The sequence below is a fragment of the Neofelis nebulosa genome, chromosome 10 (genome assembly GCF_028018385.1).
Source record: "Neofelis nebulosa isolate mNeoNeb1 chromosome 10, mNeoNeb1.pri, whole genome shotgun sequence".
Taxonomy (NCBI): domain Eukaryota; kingdom Metazoa; phylum Chordata; class Mammalia; order Carnivora; family Felidae; genus Neofelis; species Neofelis nebulosa.
Genome location: NC_080791.1, coordinates 112,984,307 through 113,012,266, shown reverse-complemented (window position 1 = coordinate 113,012,266; position 27,960 = coordinate 112,984,307). Strand labels below are relative to the sequence as shown.

Genomic DNA, 27,960 nt, shown 5'->3' with positions numbered 1-27,960 from the left:
GCCCGTCCAGGCCGCGCTCATCACGATGGACGTGCCCCTCGTCTGCGACTACGGCTCGGGCTTCAGCAAGGTGGGCTTTGCGGGCATGGAAACCCCCCTGGCCGTGTTCCCCACCCTCCTCGGGAAACTTCGACACGACGTGAGTTGCTCTGACCCTCGTTGTGCCCAGGGCTGCCGGGGGCGCGGGCGACGCGTCTGAGGCTCCGTGTTTGGCTCCCCCGGGCCTGTTCTCAGGACCGGATTTGCTGGTCCATCTGGTGATTGACTCCGTGTGTAAGAAATTCAGGTTTTAGCGTCAAGATCTCAAGGAGAACTCACTTTTCTGCAAACCCCGCGCACACCAATCAAAAGTCACGTGCAGGCCGGAGGCACCTCTTCCTGAACCTTCCCCGGGGGCAGCGGATAGGACATAGGACGTGCTCCAGCTCGGACGGCCAGACCTGCGTGTCCTTTGCAAGGTGGCCACTCCCCCCTCCACCCCCGCCCCCCTCCCGCCACCGAGGGCCCTGCCACGTCCTGGAACTTCTCCCACTCGAAGCAGCTGTGAGACGCTCAGTTCACATAACGACTGTAACTCGCTGAGTTGACATGAGCCTGGTGGCCCTACCGGCGAGTTGCCGTGGGGCCCTTCTCCCCGAAGACGGGCCGGCATCTCTGAGAGGAAACGTGCTCATGTCCCTGTGTGAGCGAGCAGTAGAGGCAGGACCCCCCCCCCCCCCCCCCCCCCCCCCCCCCGCCACCTGGCTTCAAGGCCCCGGTGCTGAGTCACCGCGCTCCTCCCTGGGAAGCCTACCCATCCGTGAGAGGGGGCACCTTGGTCACGTGGGGAGCCCCACATGTCTGGGTCCCGGGGTGATTACGCCTGGGCTCTGCATCCCTTGGAGCAAATCAATGGCGATGTTTCTAGCAGGCCGCTGGGGTTTTAAGACCGGCCTTCCTACCGGGGCGTGCTGGGGGGCAGAAAGCCAGAGAGTCCTTGCCTTTCCCTAGGTGGGTCACGGCAGGTGACTGCGCCCTCGCTGGCTGGCCGGCCCGTTTCTTCGAGATCGCAGGGCTTAGCGGTGAAGCGTGGGGGGCTGCGGGGTCAGGAGACCCACATCCGAACACCGGCCCTGCCTCCGCACTTGTGTCACTGGGGGCAAGTTGCCTTTGGGGCTCCGACTCCCCGTGCACAGGGCAGGGTGAACGAACACACACGTGCCACATCCGGGGGAAGCTTCAGTGAGGCGGTGCCCGAATGCCTGGCCCGGAGTCTGGCCCCTCGCGGTGTGGAACGGGGATGGGGATGATGCTCAGGGTGCCGGCGGTGAGGAATGTGAGTGTCCTGCTTGGGGCGGCCATGACCGGTGACCACGGACCTATTGTGTCCCAGCTCTGGAGGCCAGAGGTCCTAAATCAGGTGTGAGCAGGGCTGAGCTCCCTCCGCCGGTGCAAAGGGACCATCCTTCCTGCTCCTCCAGCTGCCGGGGCTCCGGGCGCCCCTGGGCTCGTGGCTATGCCCCTCCAGCCTCCGCTCTGTCTCACATCTCCTGCTTCTGGCTCTTATACGGACACTTGTCACTGGATTTAGCCCTCCCTCCCCCAATAATCCAGGATGATCCCACCTCAATATCCTTAAATGTAAAAAAAAATTTTTTTTTTTTTTTTTTTTTATTTTTTTTTTTTATTTTTTTTTTTTAAATTTTTTTTTTTTTTTTTCAACGTTTTTTTATTTATTTTTGGGACAGAGAGAGACAGAGCATGAACGGGGGAGGGGCAGAGAGAGAGGGAGACACAGAATTGGAAACAGGCTCCAGGCTCCGAGCCATCAGCCCAGAGCCTGACGCGGGGCTCGAACTCACGGACCGCGAGATCGTGACCTGGCTGAAGTCGGACGCTTAACCGACTGCGCCACCCAGGCGCCCCAAAAAAAATTTTTTTTAAGGTTTATTCGTTTTTCAGAGACAGAGAGAGGGAGAGCATGAGTAAGGGAGGAGCAGAGAGAGAGAGAGAGAGAGGGAGACCCAGAATCCAAAGCAGGCTCCAGGCTCCGAGCTGTCAGCACAGAGCCCGACGCGGGGCTTGAACTCACAGATCCTGAGATCATGACCTGAGCCGAAGTCGGACGCTCAACTGACTGAGCCCCCCAGGCGCCCCTCAATACCCTTAAACTAATCACATCTGCAAAGACCTTGCTTCCAAATACAGTCACATCCACATAGGTTCCGGGGCTTAGATGTGGACACATCTTTTGGGGGCCACCCTTCAACCCACTACAGCTGGGTTCTGCCTGTTGTCCGTGGGCCCCGACATCATCCTGCTGTGCGGTTCTCGGGCTGGGACGCCCCTATCACCGGCTCCCCGTGGAGGCAGATTGGGAGGTAGAAGGAGGAGGCGGGCCTTCCTTTCCGTGTTTCTGCCCTTTCTGCCCTGTGTCCTGCCCTCTCACAGCTCCCCGCGGCCCACCAGCGGCCCTGGGGCTGTACTCTCCGGGCTCCCTCCGTGTTCCCTGCCGGCTCTTTCAAACTCCCAATGTTGCGTAACCGTTGCCCCGCATCCAGTCCTTCGAGAATCTGCTTTGAAATCCTTGGCGTGGCATCTGTGGTCCCAGCAGGTGCAATAATTCGTCCTGCAACGTGAAAGCTCCCACCACCCCAGGGGAGGGACAGATCCCTGTTAGCTGTGCAGAGAGTGGGACAGTGGGAAGCAGGATTGTAGGTAAAACGAGTTACATACGCAATAAAGCAAAAAATCACAGGGAAAGAGATCAAATTCCTCGCCAAAATAGAGACGAGTGGCCATAATGAATTACAGTAAAGGGTGGAACTGAGCCGGGAGCACTGTTTTGGTGAGGCGCTGGGCCGCCGCCCTCCCCGCCTTCGGGGCCTGCCCCGGGCAGCAGGAGGGACGCTTCTCTGTCCAAGAGGAGTCAGCACCTGCCGGGATGCTCTGCGTGGGCTCACATTTCGCTCCAGATACGAGCCCCGCGGCCCCTCCGTGCTCTTGGGTCTGGCGGCGAGCCGGCAGTGAGATCCCTGGCGGGAGGCCCCGCGCCCCGGAGGGGCACTCGGTCCACGGCCACCGGAGCGGCCGCTGCGACCCCAGCCCCGTCCAGCCGGGCATTTCAAGCAGTGGCTTCAGACCCCGTGACACGCTCGTCCCCAGCCCGCAGGCATCCCTCGCCCTGCTCCCCTCGCTCGGGAAGGTTTGGCCAAGCCAGAAGCTTCCGAGGCAGGGCAGCGTGGACTGTCCACACCCGCGTGTCCACTCGGGTGACGAAGCGTGTTCCCATCGGCGGTCTCTCTGACTTGCTCCCCGACGGCCCCGCGGCGAGGAAGGCGGAATGGGAGACGTTCCATCCGACGGAGACAGGGTGCGGCGCGGAGAAGGCCAGCGGCTTGCCGGGGTCTCGCGGATTGTCCCCCAGAGCAAACCCCTCCGCCTGGAGAGAAATTCCTCAGGCAAAAGAGCTCTGCGCGCGTGAGCTGTGGTAGCCTCAAGAGCGGGCCTCTCTGAAATCCACGCCGCCACCGAGGCCCGGCATCCCCGTGGCACAACGGCTGCGTGACAACAAGGCCACGCTTCCTACAGACTGCTGAGCACGGCAGGGATCCCCAGACAGACCCGTTTCGGGAAACACGCGCCTCCCTTCCCGGACGACCGGCTCAGGAGCTGCCCGGTGGCCTCGCCGACCACCTGCTGTTCCAGGACACCCATCCAGCCCTCCGTCCTGTACCCAGGCTCGGGCTTGGACCACAGCCTGGTCGGGCGCCCCTGTCTTCTCTCATGTAGGTGGGTTCCTAGCGAGACCCTCACGCCTTTCGTGCTGTGTTGGTGTCTGCTTTTTGGCAGATGCAGATTTACACACGGACCAACCGGCAAATCCCTTCTGGATGACGGAATAAACGGTTCACCCTGCCACGAAAGCACTTAGGTCCGTCTTCTTAAGGGATGACAAACTAAATTCACCTGCAGACCCTTCCCCCGGCGGGTTTCCAGGGTGAATGCAGCAGCCGGTGCCCCTGCTCGACACCGTGCCCTCCTCCACGGCTCCCCCCACCCCCGTTCCCCTCGTGTTTCCCACCCGCAAAGTGGACAAGGCCAGTGTCCTCAAGAACACTTTTTTTTCAATGACTTTTCTTTTTTTTTTCTTTTCTTTTTTAACGTTTATTTACTATCGAGAGACAGAGAGATACAGAGCGTGAGCAGGGGTGGGGCAGAGAGAGAGAGAGGGAGACACGGAATCCGAAGCAGGCTCCAGGCTCCGAGCCGTCAGCACAGAGCCCGACGCGGGGCTCGAACCCACGAACCGCGAGATCACGACCTGAGCCGAAGTCAGACGCTTCACCGACTGAGCCGCCCAGGCGCCCCTGGGGGCACTCTGACCTTGCAGGTCATTTTGCTAAAACGTCTCAGTGGCATCTTGAAATGGCACGCAAGCTTGAGAAGGCCACCACCGCCAGCGCCGTGACCTGGAGTGGCCCCCCAGCTGCACGTCACGGCTCCTCGCCATTGCTCCTTGTGCATCAGCACGTGGAAGCCGAGTGGAGGTGAGTCACCCTCGAGAGCTGACCTGTCCTGGCCTGTGTCTTTCAGAATCCGCTGGTGGGGATGGGCGAGGAGGACTGGTTCCTCGGAGACGAGGCTCAGCATAAGCGAGGGGAACTTAGCCTACAATATCCCATCTCCCGGGCAACCGTCACGAACTGGGCCAACATGGAGAAGGTAGGCTGCAGCTCCTGCTGGGGTGGGACCTGTCCCCGGGGCCCCTACTGACATTCGGGGGGCATATCTGCTCCCTGGCACTGGCGGGGGGGAGGTGCCCTGGCATCCGGGCCTCTCTGGGCCTCTCTCTTGGTCCCCGTGGATGCTACACCACGCTACGAACCACATGGGTCGTGGGGTCTGAGACCTGAGCCTGAATCCTGTCTCCACGACTTATCACCTGTGTCATTTTGGACGAGTCACCAGCCTCCCTGGTCCTCTGTTTCCTTACCTGTAAGAAAGGGGTGTAATTTTTTCTTGCGTGTAGTGCTGTTGTATGGACTCAAGGAAATGGCTAAAAAGTCCTTAATCCACTCCACGCCTGTTTAAAGCAACAAGCAGAAAAACGGGAGATGACAAGCGTTGGCCTTGGGACCTCACGCAGGGCTGGTGGGAACGTAAAATGGTGCAGTCACTCGGATCACGGTACGGAGGTTCCAAAACATGAAAGAATCGAAGACAAGGGCGGGAAGAGACATCTGCGCACCCACATTCACTACGGCCAAGGTGTCCATCGGCAGATGGATGGATAAACAGAATGTGCTGCACACATAACGGACTATCACTCTGCCTTGAAAAGGAAGGAAGTTCTGACACCCGCTTCAACACGGCCAGACCTTAAGGACATGAGGCTGAGTGAAATGAGCCAGGCAGAAAAAGATAAAAACTGTGGGATTCCACCCATACGAGGACTCTGAGTTGTCCGATTCGTGGAAACAGAAAGGTGGACGGCGGGCACCAGGGGGCTGGGGGAAGGGGAATGGGGAGTTAGTGTTTAACGGGACAGAGTTCTGGTTGAGGACGGTAACAAATTTCTGGAGACGGATGGTGTTCAAGGTTGCACAGCAGTGTGAATATACTTACTGCCACCGAGCTGTGCACTTTTTAAAAAGGTTGAATTGGTGAATTTTATGGTATGTACATTTTACCATAAGAAAAAAATTCCGTAGGTCAGTGCAATACAGACGTATTCGATATGGCTATTTGAACCACTCTGTCTTAGCAACCAAAGGTTCTGATCAGGGTCTCCACATATGGCTGAAGTTTGCACGCTGCCTAGGAAGATCTATTAATTATCTACACTGCATAACAAATCACCCCCAAACTTAGAAGCTTAAAACACCGATGGCCATCTACTTCCTCTCACGGTTTTTGTGGGTCAAGAGTTTGGGAGCGGCTCAGTTGGGTGGTTTTGGCTTGGGGTCTCTCATGGAGCAGCAGTCAGGAGTCAGCTGGGGGTGCATCATCTGAAGGTTCGACCAGGGCTGGAGCAGACATTTCCATGGTGGTGCTCCATGGGGCTGGCAAGGTGGTCCTTCTTGGGGACTTTCTGCAGGGGTCCTGGAATGCCCTCACAGCATGGTGGTTGACTTCCCCTGGAGGAAACAATCAAGGTGGCCAACGTGAAGGCTGCGATGGCTTTATGATGTAGCCCTATGGGCCACACACACCTTCACTGTTGGTATATTCTGTGGGTCGCACGAGCCGGTCCTGGTTCAGCGGGGGAAAGGTCTGCACAGGGTGTGGATGTCAGGAGGTGTGTGTTCATTGGGGTCGTCTTGAAGGGGTTGTGGGAGTGTCGCTCACAGACACTTCCTGTCTACACGGCTGAAGCGTTGGCTCTGATTCTGGCTGTAGCCCTCCGTTAGCATGTCACAGGGAATACAGGAACTGAAGCGGTGTAGACAGGTCTTTGGAGTGTGCGGCCCACCAGCCCCTGGGCCCCGGGCTGTCTGGGCCGTAGCCTCCACCCTCCCCTCCCCTCTCTGGTGCAGGCTCAGCTGCCTGGCTGACCCAGTGGAGCTGACTTCTGGTGTGTTCAGCTGGTTCAAGTTCTTGGTTCAACGCTTGTCCAAATACCGGGGTCATTGCAACGATCCTCCCCCATGGTACCCCTCCTCCTACCTTGCACCCCCCACCCCACGTTCACCCCCACACGGCCTGTCAAGTGACTGTTCTCCATCTGATCATGTCACTTCCCTGCTCCAGTCCATAGTGGCTGGACATCTAGCTGCGAGCCCACCCATCTGGCCTTTGGGTTTCATGGGCGCCATGTTGCCGTGTGTTTCCGCGTCCCCCCTTCCTGAAACCCTTCCTCCATTGAACTTCCCCTCACTTCTGTTTTCAGTTCCCCATGGAGCCTCCTCCCCAGAGGCAGGCAGGAGCATTATTCATTGCTTGTTGAGCACCTACTGTGCACCAAGCACTCGGTAGGTGCTGTGGCCTGAGTCGTGTCCCCCAGTTTCTTATGTTGGAGTCCTGCCCCTGAGCACCTCGGAACATGACCGTATCTGGAGATGGGGTATTTAAAGAGGTGACCAAGGGGCGCCTGGGTGGCTCAGTTGGTGAAGCACCCAACTTCAGCTCAGGCCATGATCTCGCGGTTCGTGGGTTCGAGCCCCGCGTCGGGCTCTGTGCCAGCAGCTTGGAGCCTGGAGCCTGCTTCAGATTCTGTGTCTCCCTCTCCCCCGCTTCCTCAAAGGGGTCACTGGGGTGGGCCCTGATCCCACGTGACCGGGGTCCTCGTAAGAAGAGGGGATCAAGACACAGACATGCACGGAGGGACAACCCCGTGAGGACACAGGGAGAGGGTGGCCGTCCACACACAAGGAGAGAGGCCTTGGGAGGCCCCGGCCCTGCCCACGCCTGGACTTCGGGCTCCGGCCTCCAGGACCGGGAGGCTGTTGTATAAGTCACTTGGGCCGTGATCTTTGTTACGGCAGCCACAGGAAACATATACGCTCGGTTTTCTACAAACGTTGTGCCAGACCCTCCACGATGTCCTCGTGACCCTCTCCAAGGAAGGGAAAGTTTTCCATTTTATAGACGAGGAAACAGCACATAAGAGTCAAGTTCCTTTTCTGGGCCCACGCCTGGTGCCATACTCCCCCCCGCCCCCGCTGTGTCTTGGGGCCCACGTCTGCTGCCCAGTCAGACGAGGACTAGGCCTCACACATCGTTGTCTGCTCCCCGTCCCGACTCCAGGCCCGGCACACACACGGAGCTTCTGTGTCTTGTCTCGTCTGCAGCCGCTCTGTCCTTCCTGCTGTGAATCACATAAGCTACTGCGGAAGCCACTTTGCAGGGTAGACAGGTTCCATCGCACTTCCAGAAGATCGGCCGTGGCTCACGGACGTGCCTCACCGTGTCTCCTGCTCTCTCCACAGATCTGGCATCACTCCTTCTACGAGGTGCTCCGCGTCGCCCCGGAACAGCATCCTCTCATGGTGACGGAGCCGCCTTTAAACACAATGTCCAACAAAGAGAAGATGTCACAGGTAAGGGGCCACGTGGTGGGCGAGTCAGGGAACAGGCCACGGGGAGGGCAGCTCTCGCCTCCCCTTGAGCCTTGAACCTCGGGGACCCCCTCAGGGCGTCATCCCTTTGCTCAGCGAGATGAAGACACGGGAGAGATCTGTCCCCTTTGACCCTGGCGGCAGGCATGACAGGTGCCACGGGAGAGCTCACCAAGGGGTCACCAAGTGGGTGAGCACTTGGACCTCGCAGCCAGTCTATGGGCTGGGCAGTTACAGTCCCTTTGCACAGAGGAGGAAATCGGAGGGTCTAGGGGTGGAAGCAGGCAGGGCAGGTGGCTGGGAGGCCCGCTGGGCCCTCGAGGCCTGACCCTGCGGCCTTGCTCTCTCGGTGCGGTTTGTCCTGCTTGGAGCTCCAACCTGCCTTGAGAGCTCCCACCTTCCCCCTGGGCCTGCCCCTCGGGCAAGGAGTTGGTGGTGTGTGTGGATCGGATCGACCAGGTTGAACTGGGTTGAGCTGGTTCTCGGAGGCTGTCAAGGACAGGCCGGGGAAGGAAGGAGAGTGCCCCCCAGCAGAGCCCTCTTAGGGCTGGAGTGAGGTCCAGGTGGGGAGGGGCCGCGGGGCCACCGCTGGCTGTCCAGGTTTCAGATGCGTCATGAGGCTTTGCCTAATGAGGACGTCCAGGAGCTAATTAAGGAAACGGCAAGGTTCTGCCACCTGGCCCACGGCCCCTAGAGCCCGATGGTGTCCCCTGCAGTGAGCAGTGACCCGAAGGGCAGGCCAGCGGCCCCCAGCACCACCTGCCCACAGAGGAGGCCTGTGCCGTGGCCCAGAAACAGCGCCATCAATCACGGCACGGGCGTGAGCTGCCGCCTCATTTAACACAAAGCCCCGAGGGGGCCGACGAGTCTTCCTCTGCACGTGGACAGGTGGATTGCAGAAGTGGGCCATGGCTGGTCTCCACGTGGACACGGGCACAGAGCCCACGGCTTTGAAACAGCAGGGATCCAGGCTGAGAGCAGCGTGTGCCCATCGGATCCCCAGCGAGCTGGAGAGAGAAGAGGGAAGCAGGACTGTCCCTCACCCGACGGCGATGTGCCTCTTCCAAACTGTCTCAGGGCTCTCCGGAGAAAGAGTGGAACACACACACACACACACACACACACACACACACACACACACGTGTATATGTAGAAAGAGATCTGTTTTGAGGCATTGGTTCACACGATTATGGGACTGACAAATGCCAGGGTCTGCAGGGAGAGTCAGCAGGCTGGAGCCTTTTGCTCTATTCAGATCTTCAACTGATTGGACGAGGCCCACCTACTGCGGGGAGGGTAATTGGCATTACTCAATCCATAGATTTATGTTAATGTTTATTATCCAATGTCAATATTAATGTTAACGTTATCCAAAAACATCCTCATCGACAACCTCAGAATAACGATTGGCCAAATGTCTGGGCTCCCCGTGGCCCAGGCAACCCGGACACGTAAAATTAACCCTCACACAAAGCGTTGTGCCGGCCACACAGCCTGTCTCCGGCACTTGTCCACCTCTCCAGGGTCCACTGCCTGTCTTCCTGCCCTGGGTCTCTCTGAATTCACCCCCTAATTATATCAGGGTCCCAGCAGGAAACCAAAGGGACCCTCACGTGGGGTCATTTTGATGAGACTTTACCGAAGAGATTATACACAAAGGCAAGCCTAAGTTCTAGAAGAGGGACGTGAACGAGAGCTCTGGGCTAGTATCAGGAAGCTGTTGCCTGCTAAGCCCGACAGAGCCCGGGGGGTTAGTAGCCCTGAGAGGGCCTCTGCCAGGAGCCGTGGCCTCGGAGGGACCAACAACGAAGGAGCAGGGGGATAGCTGTACTCCTCCCCTCTCCGCCTCCCTCAGACCTCTCTCCAGGGTCCCCACGGGCAGAACCCAGGGGGTCGCCCACAGAGGGGGGCCCGTGGCTACAGTCCAGGCAGAGAGTGGTCAAGAAGGATGGAAGCTTCTGCAGGAAGACGGGGGGGCGGGGGGGGGGCGGCCAGCAATGGTGGCCCGCCCCCCAGCACAGGGAACACCACCGCCGTGCGGAAAAATAGACTTTTCCCCATCTGTGGGCTCTTCCCTGCAGAGTCCCTCTGTCCCGACGCCAGCCTCCCAGGCTCCTCCCGGAGGCTGGGACAGACTGAGAAGGGCTGGGCTGACTTCTCCCGGAATAAGTCTGTGTGTGAGCGGGATGCCTGGGGCCATGGCCCAGCAGAGAGGCCAATGCGGGGAGCAGCCCAGCTTGGCCTCAAGACCCGGATTCTGGCCCAGGCTCTCCCAGCACGTGTGGCCTGGGGAGGAATATGCATCCGCAAGGTGTCCTGATTTCCCCATCAGAAGGATGGTAATGGTGTCACCCTGGGGGTATCGCAGAAAGGAAATGAATCCACGGCGTGAGATGCGTGTCCCGGGCTTAGTGGCTGTTGAGCATTCAGTAGATGCTGTTTCCTGTTCCTTGGCCTCGGAATTCGCATCTGCAAAATGGGATTTTGATCGCAGGAACCCAAAGACCCTTCCAAGCTCTGAGACCTCCGGCCTCACCTCAGGCCAGGGGAGCTGAGGTTGCGTTTTGTCTTTGTGCTTTTAGGGGGCGGGGTCTCTAGTGGGATCGCAAAAGCTGCCCGTCCACACCCGCCACTCCTCCACCAGGATGCAAGTGCCGGGGGCACCAGAGAGTAGCACAGACTCCCAGACACTGCCCCCCTGCCCTGTGTCCTTCAAGGTGGTGCCTGTGTCCGGGCCTGGCCTTCCACATGCCACGTTACAAACGCACATCCCGGTGGCTTCCACTTGGGGGCCATGGTGAATAAAGCCGGTGAGAATAGGCGTGAACCAGTCTTTGCAGGGACACACGTTTTCGCTTCTCTTGGGTCAGTCCCCTAAGCCCCCCGGGCGGCTGCCCCCAGACGCATGCTTAGTGACCCCCCCGGGGAGTCACACACTCAGTGGTGGACCCGGCTCTGTGGAACATCGTTCCATCGTCTCAAATGCTGGCTTTACTGGGTTTTGGGGTCTTTGGCTAGAGGCCGGCCGGATCACTCCTCAAGCAGCCTGCACCCCGACCATTCCCCTTATTGTCCTGTCCCGCTCAGGGCCACTGCTCGCCTGCCCTGCTTGTCCCCACAGCTAGGGACAGCCCCTGGGCCCAGGAAATTGTTCAAGGGAGCCAGCCCACAGGGCTCCCTCCAGAGCCAGCTAACCACCCTGCCGGCCGCCCACAAGGTGCTCCCCGACAGCTCCAGCTGGCTGTCATCCCGTCCCCCGGGTTCCACCCTCCCGTGGCCCTGCCTGGCCGGTTTGGAGCTGCAACAAAGTCTGCCTTTCAACCGTCCGAGTGACCCCGCGTTGGTCCCACCCTCAAAAGAATCTTTAAATTGAGGCGCCTGGGGGGGCTCAGTCGGGGACGCATCTGGCTTCAGGTCGGGTCACCATCTCGCAGCTCGTGAGTCTGAGCCTCGAGTCGGGCTCTGAGCCGCCAGTGCGGAGGCTGCTTGGGATTCTCTCTCTCCCTCGCTCTCTGCCCCTCCCCCACTCACGCTTTCTCTCTCTCTCTCGGACTAAATAAACTTAAAAAAAGGACCTTTAAATTCCTGTGGCACCATCTCGCAGGAAAATCACTCGCTCGCTCAGCCAGCGTCACAGAGGCAGTACCTCGTCGCGTCTGGCAGCCCGGGTTCATGTCGCGCCCCTGACACCTGCCCCCTAACATGTTTGTCCACTGGTCTCCCATGTGGACAGGGGAGGACGGTGTCACATACCTCCGGGGGGACGCCGCGGGCGGCAGGATCAGGACTGTGTCTCCCCTGTTCATGCCTGTGTGCAGGCAGTACCCAGCAGAGCGTTCTTGACCAAGCCAACGGTGAGCTTTTGCTGTCGCCATTATTACAAAACAACGGACCATCCCAGGTCAGAGTGTTGGGATTTGCGTAAGGTCCGCCTACCCTCCAAGAGCAGAAGGGGCGAAGACGTGGAGAGAACAATGGTGGTGCCGGGAAGTCAGCACCATCCCCGTGGGGATAACACGGTGGTCTGCAAGATGTTGCGATGCCCTCACATCAGTCTCGTGACTAAGGTCTCCCCCCGCCATAAGGTCCCCGGGAAGGACGTGAGCCCGCGTCACAGGCTGGGAAACGGTGTCCCAGGGCTCGTCAGGGCAGAGCTGGGGTCAAGTGTGGCACGCTCCCTGGCCCCGTTGCCTGGATCTCTGGGGCAGCCAGTGCCTCCTACCGGTGGGCTTTGTGAGCCCGGGAGCTAAGGGAAGACCCACCGGCTCCTCCAGCCTCTGGCCTGGCCGTTAGCACGGTAGTGTTCTTGTTCTCCGCAGATCCTGTTTGAGACCTTCAACGTGCCCGCCCTGTACTTAGCCAACCTGGGAGTCCTTTCTCTATACGCCTCCGGCCAGACCTCCGGTGAGTGGCCCTGCTCCTAACTCCCCTTGTGTCCCTCCCGGGCCAGCAGTTTGCTTCCACTCAGCACATGTCCCTCCTCCGCAGCTTTACTGAGGTGGGATTTGTGCCCGGCAAAGTCAGCGTGTCCACGCTGTGCAATGGGATAGGTTCTGATGTGTGGATACGCTTGTGCGGCCATCGTCAAGATGACGAACGTATTCGTTGCTGCTAAACCCTTCCCCTCCACTCCCCACGCTCTGCTCTAGTCTGTCCTCAGATGAGATTGCATTTTCTAGAAATTTGTATAGATGGTTGGGTATAGGGGGCGCCTGGGTGGCTCAGTCGGTTAAGCGGCCGACTTCGGCTCGGGTCACGATCTCGCGGTCCGTGAGTTCGAGCCCCGCGTCGGGCTCTGTGCTGACGGCTCAGAGCCCGGAGCCCGCTTCCGATTCTGTGTCTCCCTCTCTCTGCCCCTCCCCTGCTCACGCTCTGTCTCTGTCTCTCTCTCTCAAAAATAAACATTAAAAAATTTGTTTTTAAATGTTGTTGGGTATATACCCTTTCTTCAAAGTTTTTTTTTTTTTTTTTGCGCAGCATAACTATTTGGAGAATGGTTCATTTCTTTTTTTCTCGCCAAGCAGTATTCCGTTGTGTGAACTCCCTGTAGTTTGCTTATCTCTTTGCCTCCGGATGGACATTTGGGTTGTTTCCAGCTGGGAGCTCTCATAAATAAAGCTGCCGTGAACATTTGCCTACAGGTCTTTGCGTGGACACACGCTTTCATTCCACTTGGGTAAAAACACTAGAAGTGAAACGATGGGGCCCAATGGTAAGTGTATTTTGGCTTTAAAAAAAATCCGCCAAACTACCAGCCGCGTGAGCGTGCGGTTCCCCCGCAGATTGGCGTGGCCGGTCTTTGTCATCGTGGCCCTGGAAGCAGGAGGGCGATAGTATCTCGTGGTACCATTTGGTGTGCGTATAGATGTCCAGTTGGCCCCACACCACTTGTTGAAAAGACCCTGTGTTCTTCATTGAATTGCGTCTGTGCATTTCTTCTGGAAAACCAGTTGTCCGTGTACGTGTGGGTCTATTTCTGTACTCCGTATTCTGTCCCGTCGATCTACTCGTCCACCTGTGGGCTGATGCCACCTTGTGTTGATGTCTAAGTCTTGGAATAAGAAGTTAGTGTGGCAGCTTTTGGTCTCTTGTTTCATAATGTTTTTTTTTTTTTTTTTTTTTTTTTCCCGGAGAACATTCCAGGTTCTTTGCATTTCCATATGCATTTCAGGGTCAGTTTGTCAATTTCTATCAAAACAGCATCTTGGGGCACCTGAGCGGCTTCGGTGGTGACACACCCATCCTCCGCTCAGGTCACGATCTCATGGTTCGTGAGCTGGAGCCCCGCATCGGGTTCTCTGCTGTCAGCGCGGAGCCTGCTTGGGATCCTCTGTCCCCCCCTCTCTCTGCCCCTCTCCTGCTCTCTCTCTCACTCTCTCTCTCAAAAATAAATAGACATTGATCAAAACCCAAAGATGCTTTTTTTTAGAACTGCATTGGATTTATAGGTCTCTCTGGGGACAACTGATATCGTGACAACGATGTCTTCTATAAACATGGAGTATCTCCTAAGGGTTCTCTAATTTCTCTGGGCAGTGATTTGTGGTTCACGGTGCAAACATCACGCAAATCTTTCATCCGATTCATTCCTGAGTATTTTATATGTTTTGATTGTATCATAAATGGTATCTTTATTTAACTTTCCGATTGTTCAATGCAAGTATACAGAAAACAAGTGTCTTTTGTATAATGATTTGTATCTCGGCACCTTCGTTAAACTCTTTTATCGGTGCTGGTAGGATTTTCTACTTAGGCAACCCTGTTGTCTATAGTTTAACTCCTTTATTTCCAAACTGGGTGCTTTTTATTGTTTTTGTTTGTTTGTTTGTTTTTGTTTTTGTTTTTGTTTTTCCCCCTTGCCTCATTGCTCTGGCGAGAACCTCTGGTACAATACTGAGTAGAAATGGAAATGGTGGGAGCAGACATCCGTGGCTTGTTCCTGACCCCAGAGGGAAATCATTCAATTTTACATTACTAAGTGTGTTGTCAGCTGTAGCTTTTTCATAGACATCCTTTCGAGGGAGTTATCGTGTATTCCTAGTTTGACGAGAGGTTTCTTCTTTTTAAATCACGAATGGATAGTGGATTTTGTCAAATGCACTTTCTGCCCCTACTGATATGGTCATGTGGATTTTTCTCTCTTAGTTCTTTAACATGGTGAATTGCACTGATTGATTTCTGAATGTCAAAACAACCTCGCATTCCTGAGATAAAACCAATCTGGTCATGATGAGTTAGCCTTTGTATATATTTGCTAAAACTTTGTTTAGGAGTTTTGTGTCTGTGTTCATGAGGGATCATGGTCTGCCGTGCTCTCTTCTTGTCACGTCCTGTCTCTCAGGGACCACTGAGACTGTCCTTTGTTGCTTGATGTCCGATATCTTGAGAACTGTTGTTTCCTGTATTTTATTCTCTGTTTTAGGTGTTTCAGGGGTGTGTTGGGGGACCCCCTCCTTGTTCCACAGCTTACCTGGACACGGAGGTCTTCTTGACCCATTTTTGCCTCATTTACAATGTGAGGACCTCAGGACGCCTGGGTGGCTCAGGTGGTTAAGCGTCTGACTTCAGCTCAGGTCATGATCTCACGTTCATGGGTTTGAGCCCCACGTTGGGCTCCGTGCTGACGGCTGGGAGCCTGGAGCATGGAGCCTGCTTCGGATGCTGTGTCTCCCTCTCTCTCTCTGCCCCTCCCCTGCTCACACTCTCTCTCTTTTTCTCTCTCTCCCTCAAAAATAAATAAACATAAAAAAAAAAATAAATGTGAAGGCCTTGGTTACCAGATCCAACATGTGAAAAGAGCCTACCGCCCAGACCCCTGGTCCGCTCTTAATGGCCCCATGTCATGCTTTCACACAAAGTGAAACCTGTGTCCCCGTGACCACATCACATCTTTTGGACTAGCACAGAGACCTGTACTTTGCCTTGCTAACTAAAAAGTAAACCTCCTTCACCACACCCGGCCTCGTCTGACAATCGAGTTGTGCCCCGAGTTTTTTAGGGAGAGAGCTATTAAGAGCAGATTATTCTCCCCCTCTTACCCTTTGACACCTGTTGCTAACAACTGTTGCTAACATCTGTGTGTCTGGTCGAGTAAGAAAATTTGCAGGTGTTCTGTCCAAAACCCTTGGCCCTTGCTTGGTCTGATCCAGATAAGCTTTTTATCCTAGCACACCCCCCTACAGAAGAAAGTTTATTCCTCAGACCCTTTGCCTTATCTTCTTATTATCTTATTATCTCTTCCTGGAGACTTGACATTGGTAAGGGATATCGTGCACCCTGTGTTATGATGCCAACATGTTCTCTTGTCTAGGAACAGCCATGGAGTCTGGAGAAGGAATGACGTACTTTGTGCCCATCATTGATGGCTGTCCTTTGCATCAGTCAACCATCCAGATGGGCATGGCAGGCCAAGACCTAACCTCGTATCTCCTGCAACTACTGACAGACAGTGGGCACTCGTTGGTGAGCACAGGTAGGAAATTGCCACTCTTGTCCAGGCGAGCCAGTCCCTGGGGTGTAATATCCTTCTTGGCTGTTCAACCTGCAGCCCTCGGCTTATAAAGCTAAGGCTACTTGACCGTGATTCAAGTCTTATAAATAACTTTACCTATGTTTAGGGGCACCTAGTGACTGATGATGACAGTGGGGATGATGGTGATGAGGATGATGAGGAGGAGGGTGACGACGGTGACGGTCACGGTGACATGATGACGACGATGGGCTAAGCTTTACGGAATAGTTACTCTGTGTCAGCCACCCAGAAGGTGGGAGGGGTGCGACGTTCCAGATGTTTCCGGGGTGAGGGGGCCTGGCTGGCTGGGGCAGCTGTCAGCAGGAGGGGGCAGCTCTGAGCTGTTCGCGACCAACATTCACAGCAGGTGGGGATCGGGGCACCAACAGCAGCCCCTGCTTTAACAGGTGATGAGATCGGGTTTGGTCTTCCGGCCCAGGATATCAACACGTAACACGCAGGCAGTTTCCGAATGTTTGCAGCTCGGTTCAGGACACCCCTGCTCTGCTGTTCTCTCCCACAAGCCCAGGCCCCCGGCGTACGTTACGGATCGAGAGGCGCTGGGATCGGAGATGAAAACGGGAACAGGTGCTGTGATTGTGCCGCCTCGCCCCCATCGCGAGGAGCTGAAGCTTCAGGAAGGTGCTCCCTGGGGACGGGATGCCTCTGTGAACCATCTGGGGTCACGCCCTTCTCTGTCTGGCCCTTGGCCTTTCCCCCCATAGGCGACCGGGAGTACGTCCGGAGCATAAAAGAACAATACTGCTATGTGGCTTTGGACTTTGACAAGGAAAAAGCAAAAACGGACTCGCCTTCCTACGCCCAGAAAGTTCAGCTGCCCGACGGCCAGGAGGTCACCCTCGGGCAGGAGAAGTTCTTCTGCCCCGAAGTGCTTTTCCGGGCGGACCTCATGGGTGAGTGGCGGGAAGGGGCCAGGGGTGAGCCCAGATGCACACAGTAGGGCCGCTGTACGGGGGACGGAGCCCGGCAGTCACGAGGGGGGCGCTGTCTTCAGTAGTGAGTAGGTGCCCATTTCTCATTCCTGTGGGAGCAACTATCACTTATTGAGCACCTACTGTATGCCTGTGACTCTGCCGACCTTTGTACGCGGGCCTGCAGCCTTCAATCCTGCCCCATGTGACGTGGCTCACGTTACAGGCGGGGAAACCCGGTGCAGAGCACTAAACGCTTGTCGGGTGTGACTGGGTCCCCGGCTGGACCCCTCACTGTCCTTCTGCTGTGTGACTCCTACTCCGCCTGTTTACGCAATAATTTGAAATATGCAAATGCAGACAAAACAGAAGGGCGAAGACCACAGATTCTGAGGGAACCGGAAACATTTTGGCTGGTGTAGAGATTTTTTTTTTTTTTTTTTTAAAGTTCTAGTACAGGTAACATGCAGTGTGGTGTTAGTTCCAGGTGCGCGAGTTGGTGAGCGATCGTGTTTGCTTCGTATTACAACCCCCGGCTCCATCCACGTTGCCGTGAATGGCAAGATCTCACACTTCTTGGTGGCTGAGGAATATTCCCATGCGTGTATACCGCCTGTCCTCTGCGGGACTGTGGACAACAGCCTGACTGTGGGAGCAGCCCCAGTGACCTCGCGGTTCTAGAGGAGTACTGAGTCGGCTAAGCTCCCTGGCGGGCATGGCAGAACAGGGACAATGGGATGGATTGTAAAATTCCTTGATGGGGAAGGTTTCCAGGTCGTCACGGAAAACCGGCCGTCTCCTGGAATCCATTGGTGAAAATAACTCGCTGCATTTATGAGGGACGGAGGGGAACAAGAGGGACAAAACCACTTCCCCAGGGTTAGTACCTAGGCTTAGTACCTCGTCAGGATGTGGCTTTTACATCTGGCGCGGGCGAGCTGAGTTTACCTCTGCTCTCCTCATTGGAGTTCGCGGGGGATAAGGGCTTCAGACATGGCCCATGCCCCCCGAAATATTAAGTTGGATAAAGGAAACCATCGTCGGATGAATTTTCTCGCCCACAACGTGACCCTTCTCCTCCGCATCTGGGGGGACCTCAGTGAGCGTGAACACGGCCAACCCCGTGATGAGAGCCGAGCATCGGCGGCCCGCGTTCACGTTCATTGGGCCAGGCACGTTCTCGATGATTCTGGCAAATCAGCCTTTTCATTCTTTATCCCGAGGCTGTGCGGTAGGTCCTATCCCAGGTGAGGAGAGGGAGTAACTGTCAGGCACCCCCCGCCACCCCTCCCAGAAGCTCTCAGTGCTGAACACACCGGAATAAACGCCCTTGTCCTTGAGGGCTGTTCTCTGCATACTTGTGTTTATGTCTATGCACTAATGATGAGTCAAGAAGGTGTCAGGTAGACGTATTGTGGCGATCGTTGTGCGATATATACAAACAATGAATCATTAAGTCGAACGCCCGAAACGAATATAATGTTGTATGCCAGTTTCACCTCAATAAAAAATAATTTCTTTTTTTAAAAAAGGAATCATCAGTATAATTTTTCAAAGGCCACCCGAGCAAGGACGGTGCGTCTGCAGAAATCTGTTCAGAAAGTAATAGGTGCTGTTGCATTAAAGGTTAATAATTGTCAGTAACATCTGAATATAAATCATCTCAGATGAGAGAGGAGAAGTAATATTTGTGTATTTAGCCATCAGCCGTTGAGCCCCACACACAAGGGCCCTGTGGTTGTTGGTGCTGATGTTTGCCCACTGTCCTCGGAGCTGAGATCCGGGGGGAGCCCGTGACTCCCCCCCCCCCCCCCCCCGTGCTTGCAGCTGGGAGGAGAGATCCCAAGGGTGAAGCCGGCCGAGTCTCTGGCCCCCAAACTTCTGTCTCTTTCCGCCCGTCCCGACAGGGAGAAACGACCTGGGCATCCATATGAAGGCCTTCCAGAGCATCAGCTCCTGCAGCCCCGCCCTCTGGAAGATTCTCTTCGGCCACATTGTCTTGTCTGGAGGTACCGGCTCCTGTTCCGGCCTGCGGTTCCGGATGCAGAGAGAAATATCCACCCTGGTTTCCCCTACAATTAACGTGAAGGTACGGTCCCCCTGATGCACCCTTTGGGGGCTTCCTGAGTTCATCCCACGGATATTTCTGGAATAACAGGGTTTCTGGTGTGCCAGGCACGTTGTCAGGTGCTCGGGGAAGCATCAGTAAACAGAAGTGTGGAAGATCCTTGGCGCTTACGTTCCGGGGGCGTGGGGGGAGCCATAAACAACACGAATCCACACAGTAGGGAATAAATGTGTTAGGAGGGGCTATAAGTCACAGGGGAAGCCACGGAGGAAGCAGGGGTGAGTGGTCAGGGTGGGTCTCCTCTGGAAGGAGCAGGGGAGCCACGGGGATATCTGAGGAAGCGCAGAGGGAACAGCCCCTGGGGCGGCCCAGAGGCGTGCTTCCGGAAGGAAGGGCTGGGAGGGGCTGGCCGGGGCTGAGACAGGAGAAGGGCTGTGTGAGGCTTGTACCCAGAGGACGGGGAGGTTTGAGCAGAGCCAGGCTGGACGGCGGACTTTGGGGGCGGGGCGCAGACTGTCAGGTGCAGGTGTCGGGTGGGCCGGGGATGTAGGGGTGAGGGGCGAGGGTCGCCGGGGAGGAGGCAGCCTGAACGGCCATCCCTGCGTGGGGTGCGTGGCTCGGGGAGACAAGTGGTGCTCTGGTGCCTGTTGGAGAACAGATCAAGGATGTTACAGAGTTTGGAGCTGGGCCGGGGGCTCTGGCGGGCTCCACGAGCCCAGGGAGGGGTGTAGACGGGAGGAGGACGGGCTCAGGCGGCCGGGGGAGAGGCAGGCCCGAAGCCCGTCCCCTGCTCGAGGAAGCCCGTCACCCCGCCCGGCCCCGGCCTTGCGCCGGCTTCCCCCGTCGTCTTGGCACCCTGTAAAAGCGCGACGTATATATTCAGCTTTAAGTTAATGGCCTCTGCCTTTTAGAGGAGTGTTAGCTTTACGGAGAACGGAGTAGAAAGGGGAGAGTTCTACGCACTCCCCGCCTCGGCCCGTTGCACACACATCTAGCTCGAGCGTGATGCGTCTGTCGCCCAAAGGAACCGGCATCGGTGCCTCACTGCCGACCCGCGTCCCCGGCTCACGGAAGGCTCCTCCCGGGCTCGCACCCTCTGCCGGTTTAGGGGGACGTGTGGTGGCGGGTGTCCACCCCGACGGTCTGACGGAGTCGCTCCCTGCCCTGGGGCTCCCGTGCCGGCCTGGTCACCCCGCCCCTGCCCCCGGCGGCCACTGGCCCTCTCCCGGTCGGTCCCCTGGTTGTCCCTTCCCCAGAATGTCCTGGTCAGACTGACTTCTCTTTGGCCCCGGTTTTCACAACTGCTTTTCTTTTTTTCTCCCTATGAAAGTGGCTCGCGGTCATGGCAGAAAACCTACAAGTAAGGTCTAGGTAAGGGGTTGGGAACTTCTGGCCCCCTTAGCACAGTGCAGAATGTACCTCGCTGACTGTGTCTCTAACTCGACCGAGCCAGCTCGGGCACAAGCCCAGCCTGGCTGGCCGAGGCTGGAGGGACAGACCCACCCACGCCATGGGGGTTAAATAAAGGCCTCCTTCCCCCTCGGCCACCCTGGGCCGCCTCCACTGAGCTGTCCTCCTGCAGCCTGCTCTTTGCTTGCTTCTGGCCTCGCGGCCTCTGCTTCTATGCGGTGTCCCATGTCAGCTGGGCCTCAGGCAGGCCGCGGGCCCCCCCGACCTGCCGCGCGGGGGCCCCCACAACGGGCTCCTACGTTGCAGCTCTTGGGAGCCCCTGCCGGAGACGCTGGCCCCCTCGTGTCCCGAGGCCCCCGCTCACCGCTACCCTTTGCACACCACCCCCCCCCCCCCCCGCCAGGTCAAGGTGCGGGCACTCGGCACACCGCGTGGGCAGGGGCTGAGCCGCTACGTCCCCGCAGACCCACGGGCTCTGCCACCAGCACACCCGCCAGGGTCCAGAGGCGGGAAGTGTGGACGGACTGAGTCCCTCTGTCCCTGAACTCCCCAGCAGCCACCTCACGCCTCAGCCCGGCTTTCAGGCCTGCTGGCAGGTGGGGGGCTCTGAGAGAACTTTCTGGCTCAGTTCTCGGTGTCTTCTGCTACCTGCCCAGAGCCCCACCTGCCCCCTGGCCTACCTGCTTCCCTCCCTCCCTCCTTCCCCAGCCGGACTTGGTGGTGGCCGGACTACGGTGGCCGGACTTGGTGGCCAGACTTTGGTGGCCGGACTTGGTGGCCAGACTTGGTGGGCCACGGTGACATTGAGAGTGAGCCCAGGGCGGCCATCCGCGCTTTGGGCAGCGTGGGTCCATCCTCTCTCCCCGCCCTGGCCACCGGCCGGCAGTCACTGGGACAACAGAGAAGATTCGTGAATTCCCAGGAAAGGCAAACCCGGAGACGCACAAGGTCTCCCACGTCGGAGCCCTGTTTGTACGCGTGTCACAGAATGCGCAGGAGGGCGGGACGCTGTGACCCGCCCATCCCTTCCATTGCTTCCTCACCACGAAATAGTAGCTGTCGCCGCCGGCTTCCGTGCCCCAGAGGCACGCCCACACGGGGTTCCTGAGTCTGCAGTCGGCCTCCACGATCGCGTGCTCAGTGCCGTCCGTGGCCTCGGGGAGTTGGCACGGGCCTGCCTCCTCCCTGCGGATGCCTGCGGCCCCATTATTTCATCTTACCCGCCGTCCCAGACCTTGGCCCCTCGGGCCCTCGTGCGAGGCCCCGCGCCCTTCACGCGCCGGCTCTCGGGGGCACTCAGCGTCAGCGCCGTGGCCTGCAGTGAGGTCACTAAATCAGAAGGGACGGCACAGCTTAGTCCCGAACGGAAGTCAGGGGCGTGTGACCTCCTACCTCCCTGCACTGTGTCCCGACCACTCCCGCAGCGGGGATCTGTCCGGCCGTCGGCTTTGTCCCGCCCTACCGGCGGCCCAGCTGACGTGTGGACCAAGCTTTTCCACCCACCCCTCTTCTGAGTCCTCAGGGAAGCCCTCCAGCCCCCCAAAACTCCTCCATATGAAGCTCGAAGGTGCACCTGTCTCCCTTCACTGCCACCGCCTGATGCCCTCCCGTCTGGACTCTCCCTGGGAGGGAGGGGGTGCAGCGCATTTAACCTCCACGGTGCCCCCCCCCCACCCCAGTCCTTCCTCTGAAGGGGGAGAACCGCTTCCGAGAGCCGCTGGTTCCCACGGGCCAGCCTTCAAAACGATCCTTCCTCCCGACAACCCAAATCCTGCCCTAACAAGATTCTTGGGCTAAAGCTCTGCTCACCATTTACCCTTATTTGTTTACAATTTTTTTTTTCTGCCTTAGAATCCACGTGAGCCAGAAACGTGTGCTTGGCGTCAGGCTACTTGAACAGATGGCCAGGTTGTGCCCGGGAGCCACCGGCCTCCGGGCCGGTCGGCACAGGGGGACAGCGGCTCGCGCCCTTCCGCTCGTTCGGGCACGGGGACGTCGGTTGCTTTTCTAGGCTCTTCTTTGCTTTTGCCTTTTTGGGAACTGAAGGGTAGCCGACACACGACGTCACGGTAGCTTCAGGGGTGAGACCCAGCGGGTACGTTGTGCTCACTGCGGGTGTGGGGGGCACCTGCCACCAGGCAGCCCGATGACAGTGCCGAGTTCACCTGTGCCTTCCCCCACCGGAAGCCCATGCCTCCCACCCGCCTTCACCCCTTCTGCACGAGGCCCTGGTTTTAAAGCTCTTCCAACTGGCCGGATGGAAAGCACCCGATGGCTCTAATTTGCGTTTCTTTAATTCCTGCTGGAGGTGAGTACTTCTGTAGGTCTCCCTGCTGTCGGGAGTTTGTCCTCTTAATTTTCTTTTTTATATCATTTTAAAAAAATGTTTCATTTTCTTTTTGAGACAGACAGAGACAGGGAGTGAGCAGGGGAGGGGCAGAGAGGGAGGGAGACACAGAATCCGAAGCAGGCCCCGGGCTCCGAGCCGTCAGCGCAGAGCCCGACGCGGGGCTCGAACTCACGGACCGTGAGGTCACGACCTGAGCCGACGTCGGATGCTTAGCCGACTGAGCCACCCAGGCGCCCCCTCTTTATTTTCTTTTCTAAACTTTCTTAAACCTTTTGCTTATGTCAACCCTTTGGCCGTTTTTCTGTTGGTAGTTTTGCGTTCTTCTGAATGCGTGAACCGTCCCAGTTTTGGGCACGCTTTTGTTTGCTTTTGCGTGTGTTCAGAGAAGATGCAGAGGTCACAGGTGACTCTTCCCAGTGACAGCCTGTGGGTGGCAGCAAAGACGGGCGGAGGATGTGGGTGCCTGGGACTCACTGTCTGCTCTCTGCCTGATGCCTGACCCTGAAGGTGCTCCGTTCCCCGCTCCTGACTCACCCTTTCGGCAGCGTTTTTTCTCTTCACCAACAGCAGCCGATGTTTTCGCCCCAGGCCGGGTTCTGTGGTGTGCCAGAGCCGGTGAAGGACGGTAACCGACTCTGGTGACTCATCCTCCCTCACCCCACTGCCACCTGGACTTTCCAAGTCCTCGCCCCAGATCCCCTTTCCCCCCGGATCCCTGTCGCAGTGCGTTTGCCTTCTCGTTTTACAAAAACAAGGCTGTCCTCTCCTGATGTGTCTGTGGGCGTCAAGGAAAGGCGGTGAACGCGTCAGGATGACAACTGTCTGACCTTGCGCAGGTGACTCGAACCTTGCAGAGCAGTGGTCCCCCCCTGGCGATGGGAGCACGGATGTCTGGCTCCTCCCAGCCCAGAAGTGCCCTGACCTGGCTTGGAGGCTGCCCCCTCTCCGAATCCAAGGTGCGGGGAACGCACGCGGGGGCAGGTGTCGATGCGGGAGTCAGAGCGAGGCACGGTGCAAGTCTCCAGGGCTGTGCACCCCAACGTTCAAGGGGTTTCTCGAGGTTGTTTGTGACTCTTGTTTGCTTATCTGTATTTTCTAATTTTTCTGCAAAACACCCATGCCTCCCACATGGACTTTAACCAACTCGGAGATGTGCCGTAGATCTCAGAGTGAGTCTCAGAGCCAAGGGTGACTCCTTCCCGCTCTTGCTCCTTTTGTCCCGTGGTTTGAAGCTACGGGCAGTCGGCACGTGCACCGACAAGCACCTGTAAAGGTTGGAATGCATTGCATTTGCACGGAGGGAAGAAATGACCGTCCGTGAGGTGTGTTCAGGAGGTTTATGTCTCAAGTTTGGAGGAGTATTTTGATTCTGGCTTCTTTCTCTCCCTCCTCTGACCCCTCCGCCCCTGCCTCGCCCCCCTCCCCTCCCTCTCCTGCTCTCCCCTCTCTCTGCCTCCTCCACCCTATCCAGGTATCCACCTGCCCCAACTCCACGTATGGCGCCTGGGTGGGGGGTTCCATCCTGTGCTCGCTTTCCACCTTCAAGGACATGTGGGTCACCAGCCAGGAGTATAAGGACATCGGTTCCTCTGTCATCGGCAGGAGAAGCTTCTGATTTGTGGCTTTGTGGATGCCATCTTCTGGCCCACCAATGCCAACTCCACCTTGGCCGGGCTGATCAGTGCTGAGAACCAGCTCGAACGTGAGGGTGGCCAGTCCTCCCCGGACTTCCATCAACCTGGTCAATAAAGGACAGACAGTCTGGGCAAGGCTGGCAACATCTTGGGATAACGCTCACGGGCAGTCGCTTTGTTGATGCAAGGTGACGAAGGGGAGGGGATTTCTGCCGACCCCCGTGGATTGGTCAGCATGGCTGAATGTGTGGCAGCAAGGGACATCCCCCGGGCTCAGTGCCATAAACAAAAGTCTGTTTCCCACTCATGCTGCATGTCCGTTGAAGGCCAGCGGGGCTCTTTCCTAGATTGTCTTCACGGCAGAATCTGACCCACAGAGCAGACCCCGTCTGGAACATTGTCATTTACTGGGGGTGAGCACAAGAGTGCCCGGTGGGCCTTTCACTGGCAATGAAACACTCCAGCCGGACAGGGACACAGGGCACATCTGCCCACAGTTAATTGTCTGGAGCAAGTCACACAGCCCCCAAGCACCACAGGGGCTGGGAAGTGCCATCCTTCTGCAGACGTGACACCCCAAATGGGAAGGATGAAGCACGTGCTCTGGTTCAGGAGGGCACTGTTGGGGCGGCAAGGGGTTGGTGTCCTTCTGGTGGCTTTAATCCTCATGCCCGGCTGTGAGATTGGTTTATTAAGGCTGATTTCATGATGCAGGAACTGAAGCTAACAGAGGCTAATTAACTTGGTGAAGGTCATTACACAATGACTAGGAGTTCAAATCTGTGGATAAACCTTGTAGGGGTACAGAGGGTGAGCATTACAGGGGAGAAGGAACCACAGACAGTGCAGAAGCATTTCCCCCACTGAAGACACGTTTTCCATGTGGACAGAGCCCTGGGAGAGTCCCACACACAGACGCTGCCTGATGACACTTCCGAGCATGGAAGGCGATGAATAAATTCTAGAGGCAGTGAGAGAAAACAGCAGCAAACAAAGAATCCGGTGAAGAAATGGGCAAAAGACATGAACAGACACTTTTCCAAAGAAGACAACCAGATGCCCAGCAGACACATGAAAAGATGCTCCACATCACTCATCATCAGGGAAAGACAAATCAAAACCACACTGAGATACCACCTCACACCTCTCAGAATGGCTCACATTGACAACTCAGGCAACAACAGATGTTGGCGAGGATGCCGAGAGAGAGGATCTCTTTTGCACTGCTGGTGGAAATGCAAACTGGTGCAGCCACTCTGGAGAACGGTATGGAAGTTCCTCAAAAAAATTAAAAATAGAACTACCCTCTGACCCGGCAATTGCATTACTAGGTACTTATCCAAGGGATACAGGTGTGCTGTCTCGAAGGGACACATGCACCCCAATGTTTACAGCAGCACTATCGACAATAGCCAAAGTACAGAAAGAGCCCAAATGGTCATCGATGGATGAATGGATAAAGAAGATGTAGTGTGTACACACACACACACACACACACACACACACACACACAGGAATACTACTCAGCGATGAAAAAGAATGAAATCTTGCCATTTGTGACAACATGGATGGAACTAGAGGGTATGATGCTAAGTGAAATTAGTCAGAGGAAGACAGATCTCTTATGATTTCACTCATGTGGAATTTGAGAAACAAAACAGTCGAACATAAGGGAAGGGAAGCAAAAATAAGACAAAGGCAGAGAGGGAGGCAAACCACGAGAGACTCTTAAATACAGAGAACACACTGAGGGATGCTGGTGGGGCTTTGGGTGGGGGGATGGGCTAAGTGAGTGACGGGCACTGAGGAGGGGACTTGGGATGAGCACTGGGTGTCATCACGTAAGTGATGTAAGTAAGTAAGTAGGTACACGTAAGTAAGGAGATACTCTGGCGGCAAAGACCCAGAAAATTTGCCACCCCCCTCCGTAGACGCGCACAGCCACGCAGGACCTCCTCCCCGCTCCGGGCAGTGGTGCTTGAAGGTACAAATCAGGGTACTTGTCAGGTAGTAAGCCCTTACGGAACACTTTTCTTACTTGTGAGCGGACAACTGAATCCAAAGCGACGTGAGGCAGACGGGCCGCTGCCCTTTTTCATATTCTGACTTTTGTACCATATGCATGAAACTTTAAAACGTCACTTTAGGGGGCGCCCTGGGGGGGGGTTCATGGGTTAAGGGTCTGACTTCAGCCCAGGTCACAATCTCGCGGTCCGTGGGTTCGAGCCCCGCGTCGGGCTCTGTGCTGACGGCTCGGAGCCTGGAGCCTGTTTCAGATTCTGTGTCTCCCTCTCTCTCTGCCCCTCGCCCACTCATGCTGTGTCTCTCTCTGTCTCTCAAATATAAATAAAAGTTAAAAAACTAAAAAAAAAAATCACTTTAAATAACTTGGGGGTAGCCAATGGGAGATAACAGTGAACAGCACATTTGTGGCATGAATTTACAAAGGAAAGCTGGAAAGGGTCATGCCAGGGGACTGGGGACAAAATAAACAGATGTCAAATAAAATCCAAGCAAAATCATTAGAAGAATCAGATATTTCACTTACGAAGGGTGAGGAGCAGCTTTATTTGAGATGTAAATCTTTTTACGTCTTTCGATGCATGTAGCTTCAAGACTCAGCAAGCGAAGGGGATGGGATCTAGAATACTGCGAGAACATTTCGGTCTAGAATACGCCAAGGGCTTCTCGACCTAGAATACGCCAAGAACATCTCCCATTCGGGATTAACACATCCCTGATCGCAGCGTTCATTTGTGTCCCCGTGAATGACCATGCTGTTCACCCAGCTGCTCAGCCAGAACCTCTACAGTAATTCTTTCTTTTTTTTTTTTTTTTTTTAGTTTACTTATTTATTTGGAGAGAGAGAGACAGAGAGCGCGAGTGGGGGAGGGGCAGAGAGTGAGGGAGAGAGGGGATCCCAAGCAGGCTCCGAACTCTCAGTGTGGCACCCCACGCGGGGCTCGGACTCATGAACCATGAGATCATGACCTGAGCCAAGACCAAGAGTCGGACATGCCACCGACTGAGTCCCCCGGGCACCCCCCGCACCCCTGAAGTCATTGTTGATGCTTCACGTCCACGGCCCACATAAAAGGTTGGCAAATTCTGTCGATTCTACCCGCTAACAACATCCAGAATCCAAGTACGTCCCACATGCCGCTGGTCTCCCAGAGGCCATGCCTCCACCGCCTCCTCTGGGCTTGGCGACAAGCCACCCCCTCCCACCTAGCGGCCTGCGCGGTCTTTAGGACACAGGTGCCATCACGGCACTCGTGGCTTAGGAGACACTCACCGCAGCCTCACCGACACACCTCCCAGCCACCAAGATGGTTATTAGAAAACAAAAACCCCAGGAAACAAGCGTTGGTGACAGCGTGGGCAAGTCGGACACTTCGTGCACAGAATCACCACGCGAGCAGCTGTCCTGCCTCTGGTGCTTGCCCAGAGGCACCGCAAGCAGGGAAACGTGTGCACACGGCCTCCACACCGCCCGTGTCCATCGCCTGCTGACGG

General features: G+C 56.5%; 1 protein-coding gene across 1 annotated transcript; it reads left to right on the top strand.

Annotated features, from left to right (window-relative positions):
• Nucleotides 1–3: 3 nt before the first annotated feature.
• LOC131488308 (uncharacterized) lies at nucleotides 4–26,253 on the top strand. Its single transcript, XM_058689988.1, has 8 exons — nucleotides 4–139; nucleotides 4,576–4,704; nucleotides 7,911–8,021; nucleotides 12,359–12,443; nucleotides 15,850–16,011; nucleotides 16,776–16,964; nucleotides 18,890–19,071; nucleotides 24,282–26,253. The coding sequence occupies exons 1-8, from the start codon at nucleotides 26–28 to the stop codon at nucleotides 24,423–24,425; spliced, it is 1,116 nt and encodes a 371-aa protein (XP_058545971.1). The 5' UTR covers nucleotides 4–25; the 3' UTR covers nucleotides 24,426–26,253.
• Nucleotides 26,254–27,960: the final 1,707 nt, after the last annotated feature.

Coding starts and splice junctions, on each gene's coding strand:
- LOC131488308 (XM_058689988.1), top strand. CDS start 26: ATGGACGTGCCCCTCGTCTGCGACTACGGCTCGGGCTTCAGCAAGGTG. Junction 4,705..7,910: donor ACTGGGCCAACATGGAGAAG/GTAGGCTGCAGC, acceptor CTCTCTCCACAG/ATCTGGCATCACTCCTTCTA. Junction 8,022..12,358: donor ACAAAGAGAAGATGTCACAG/GTAAGGGGCCAC, acceptor TGTTCTCCGCAG/ATCCTGTTTGAGACCTTCAA.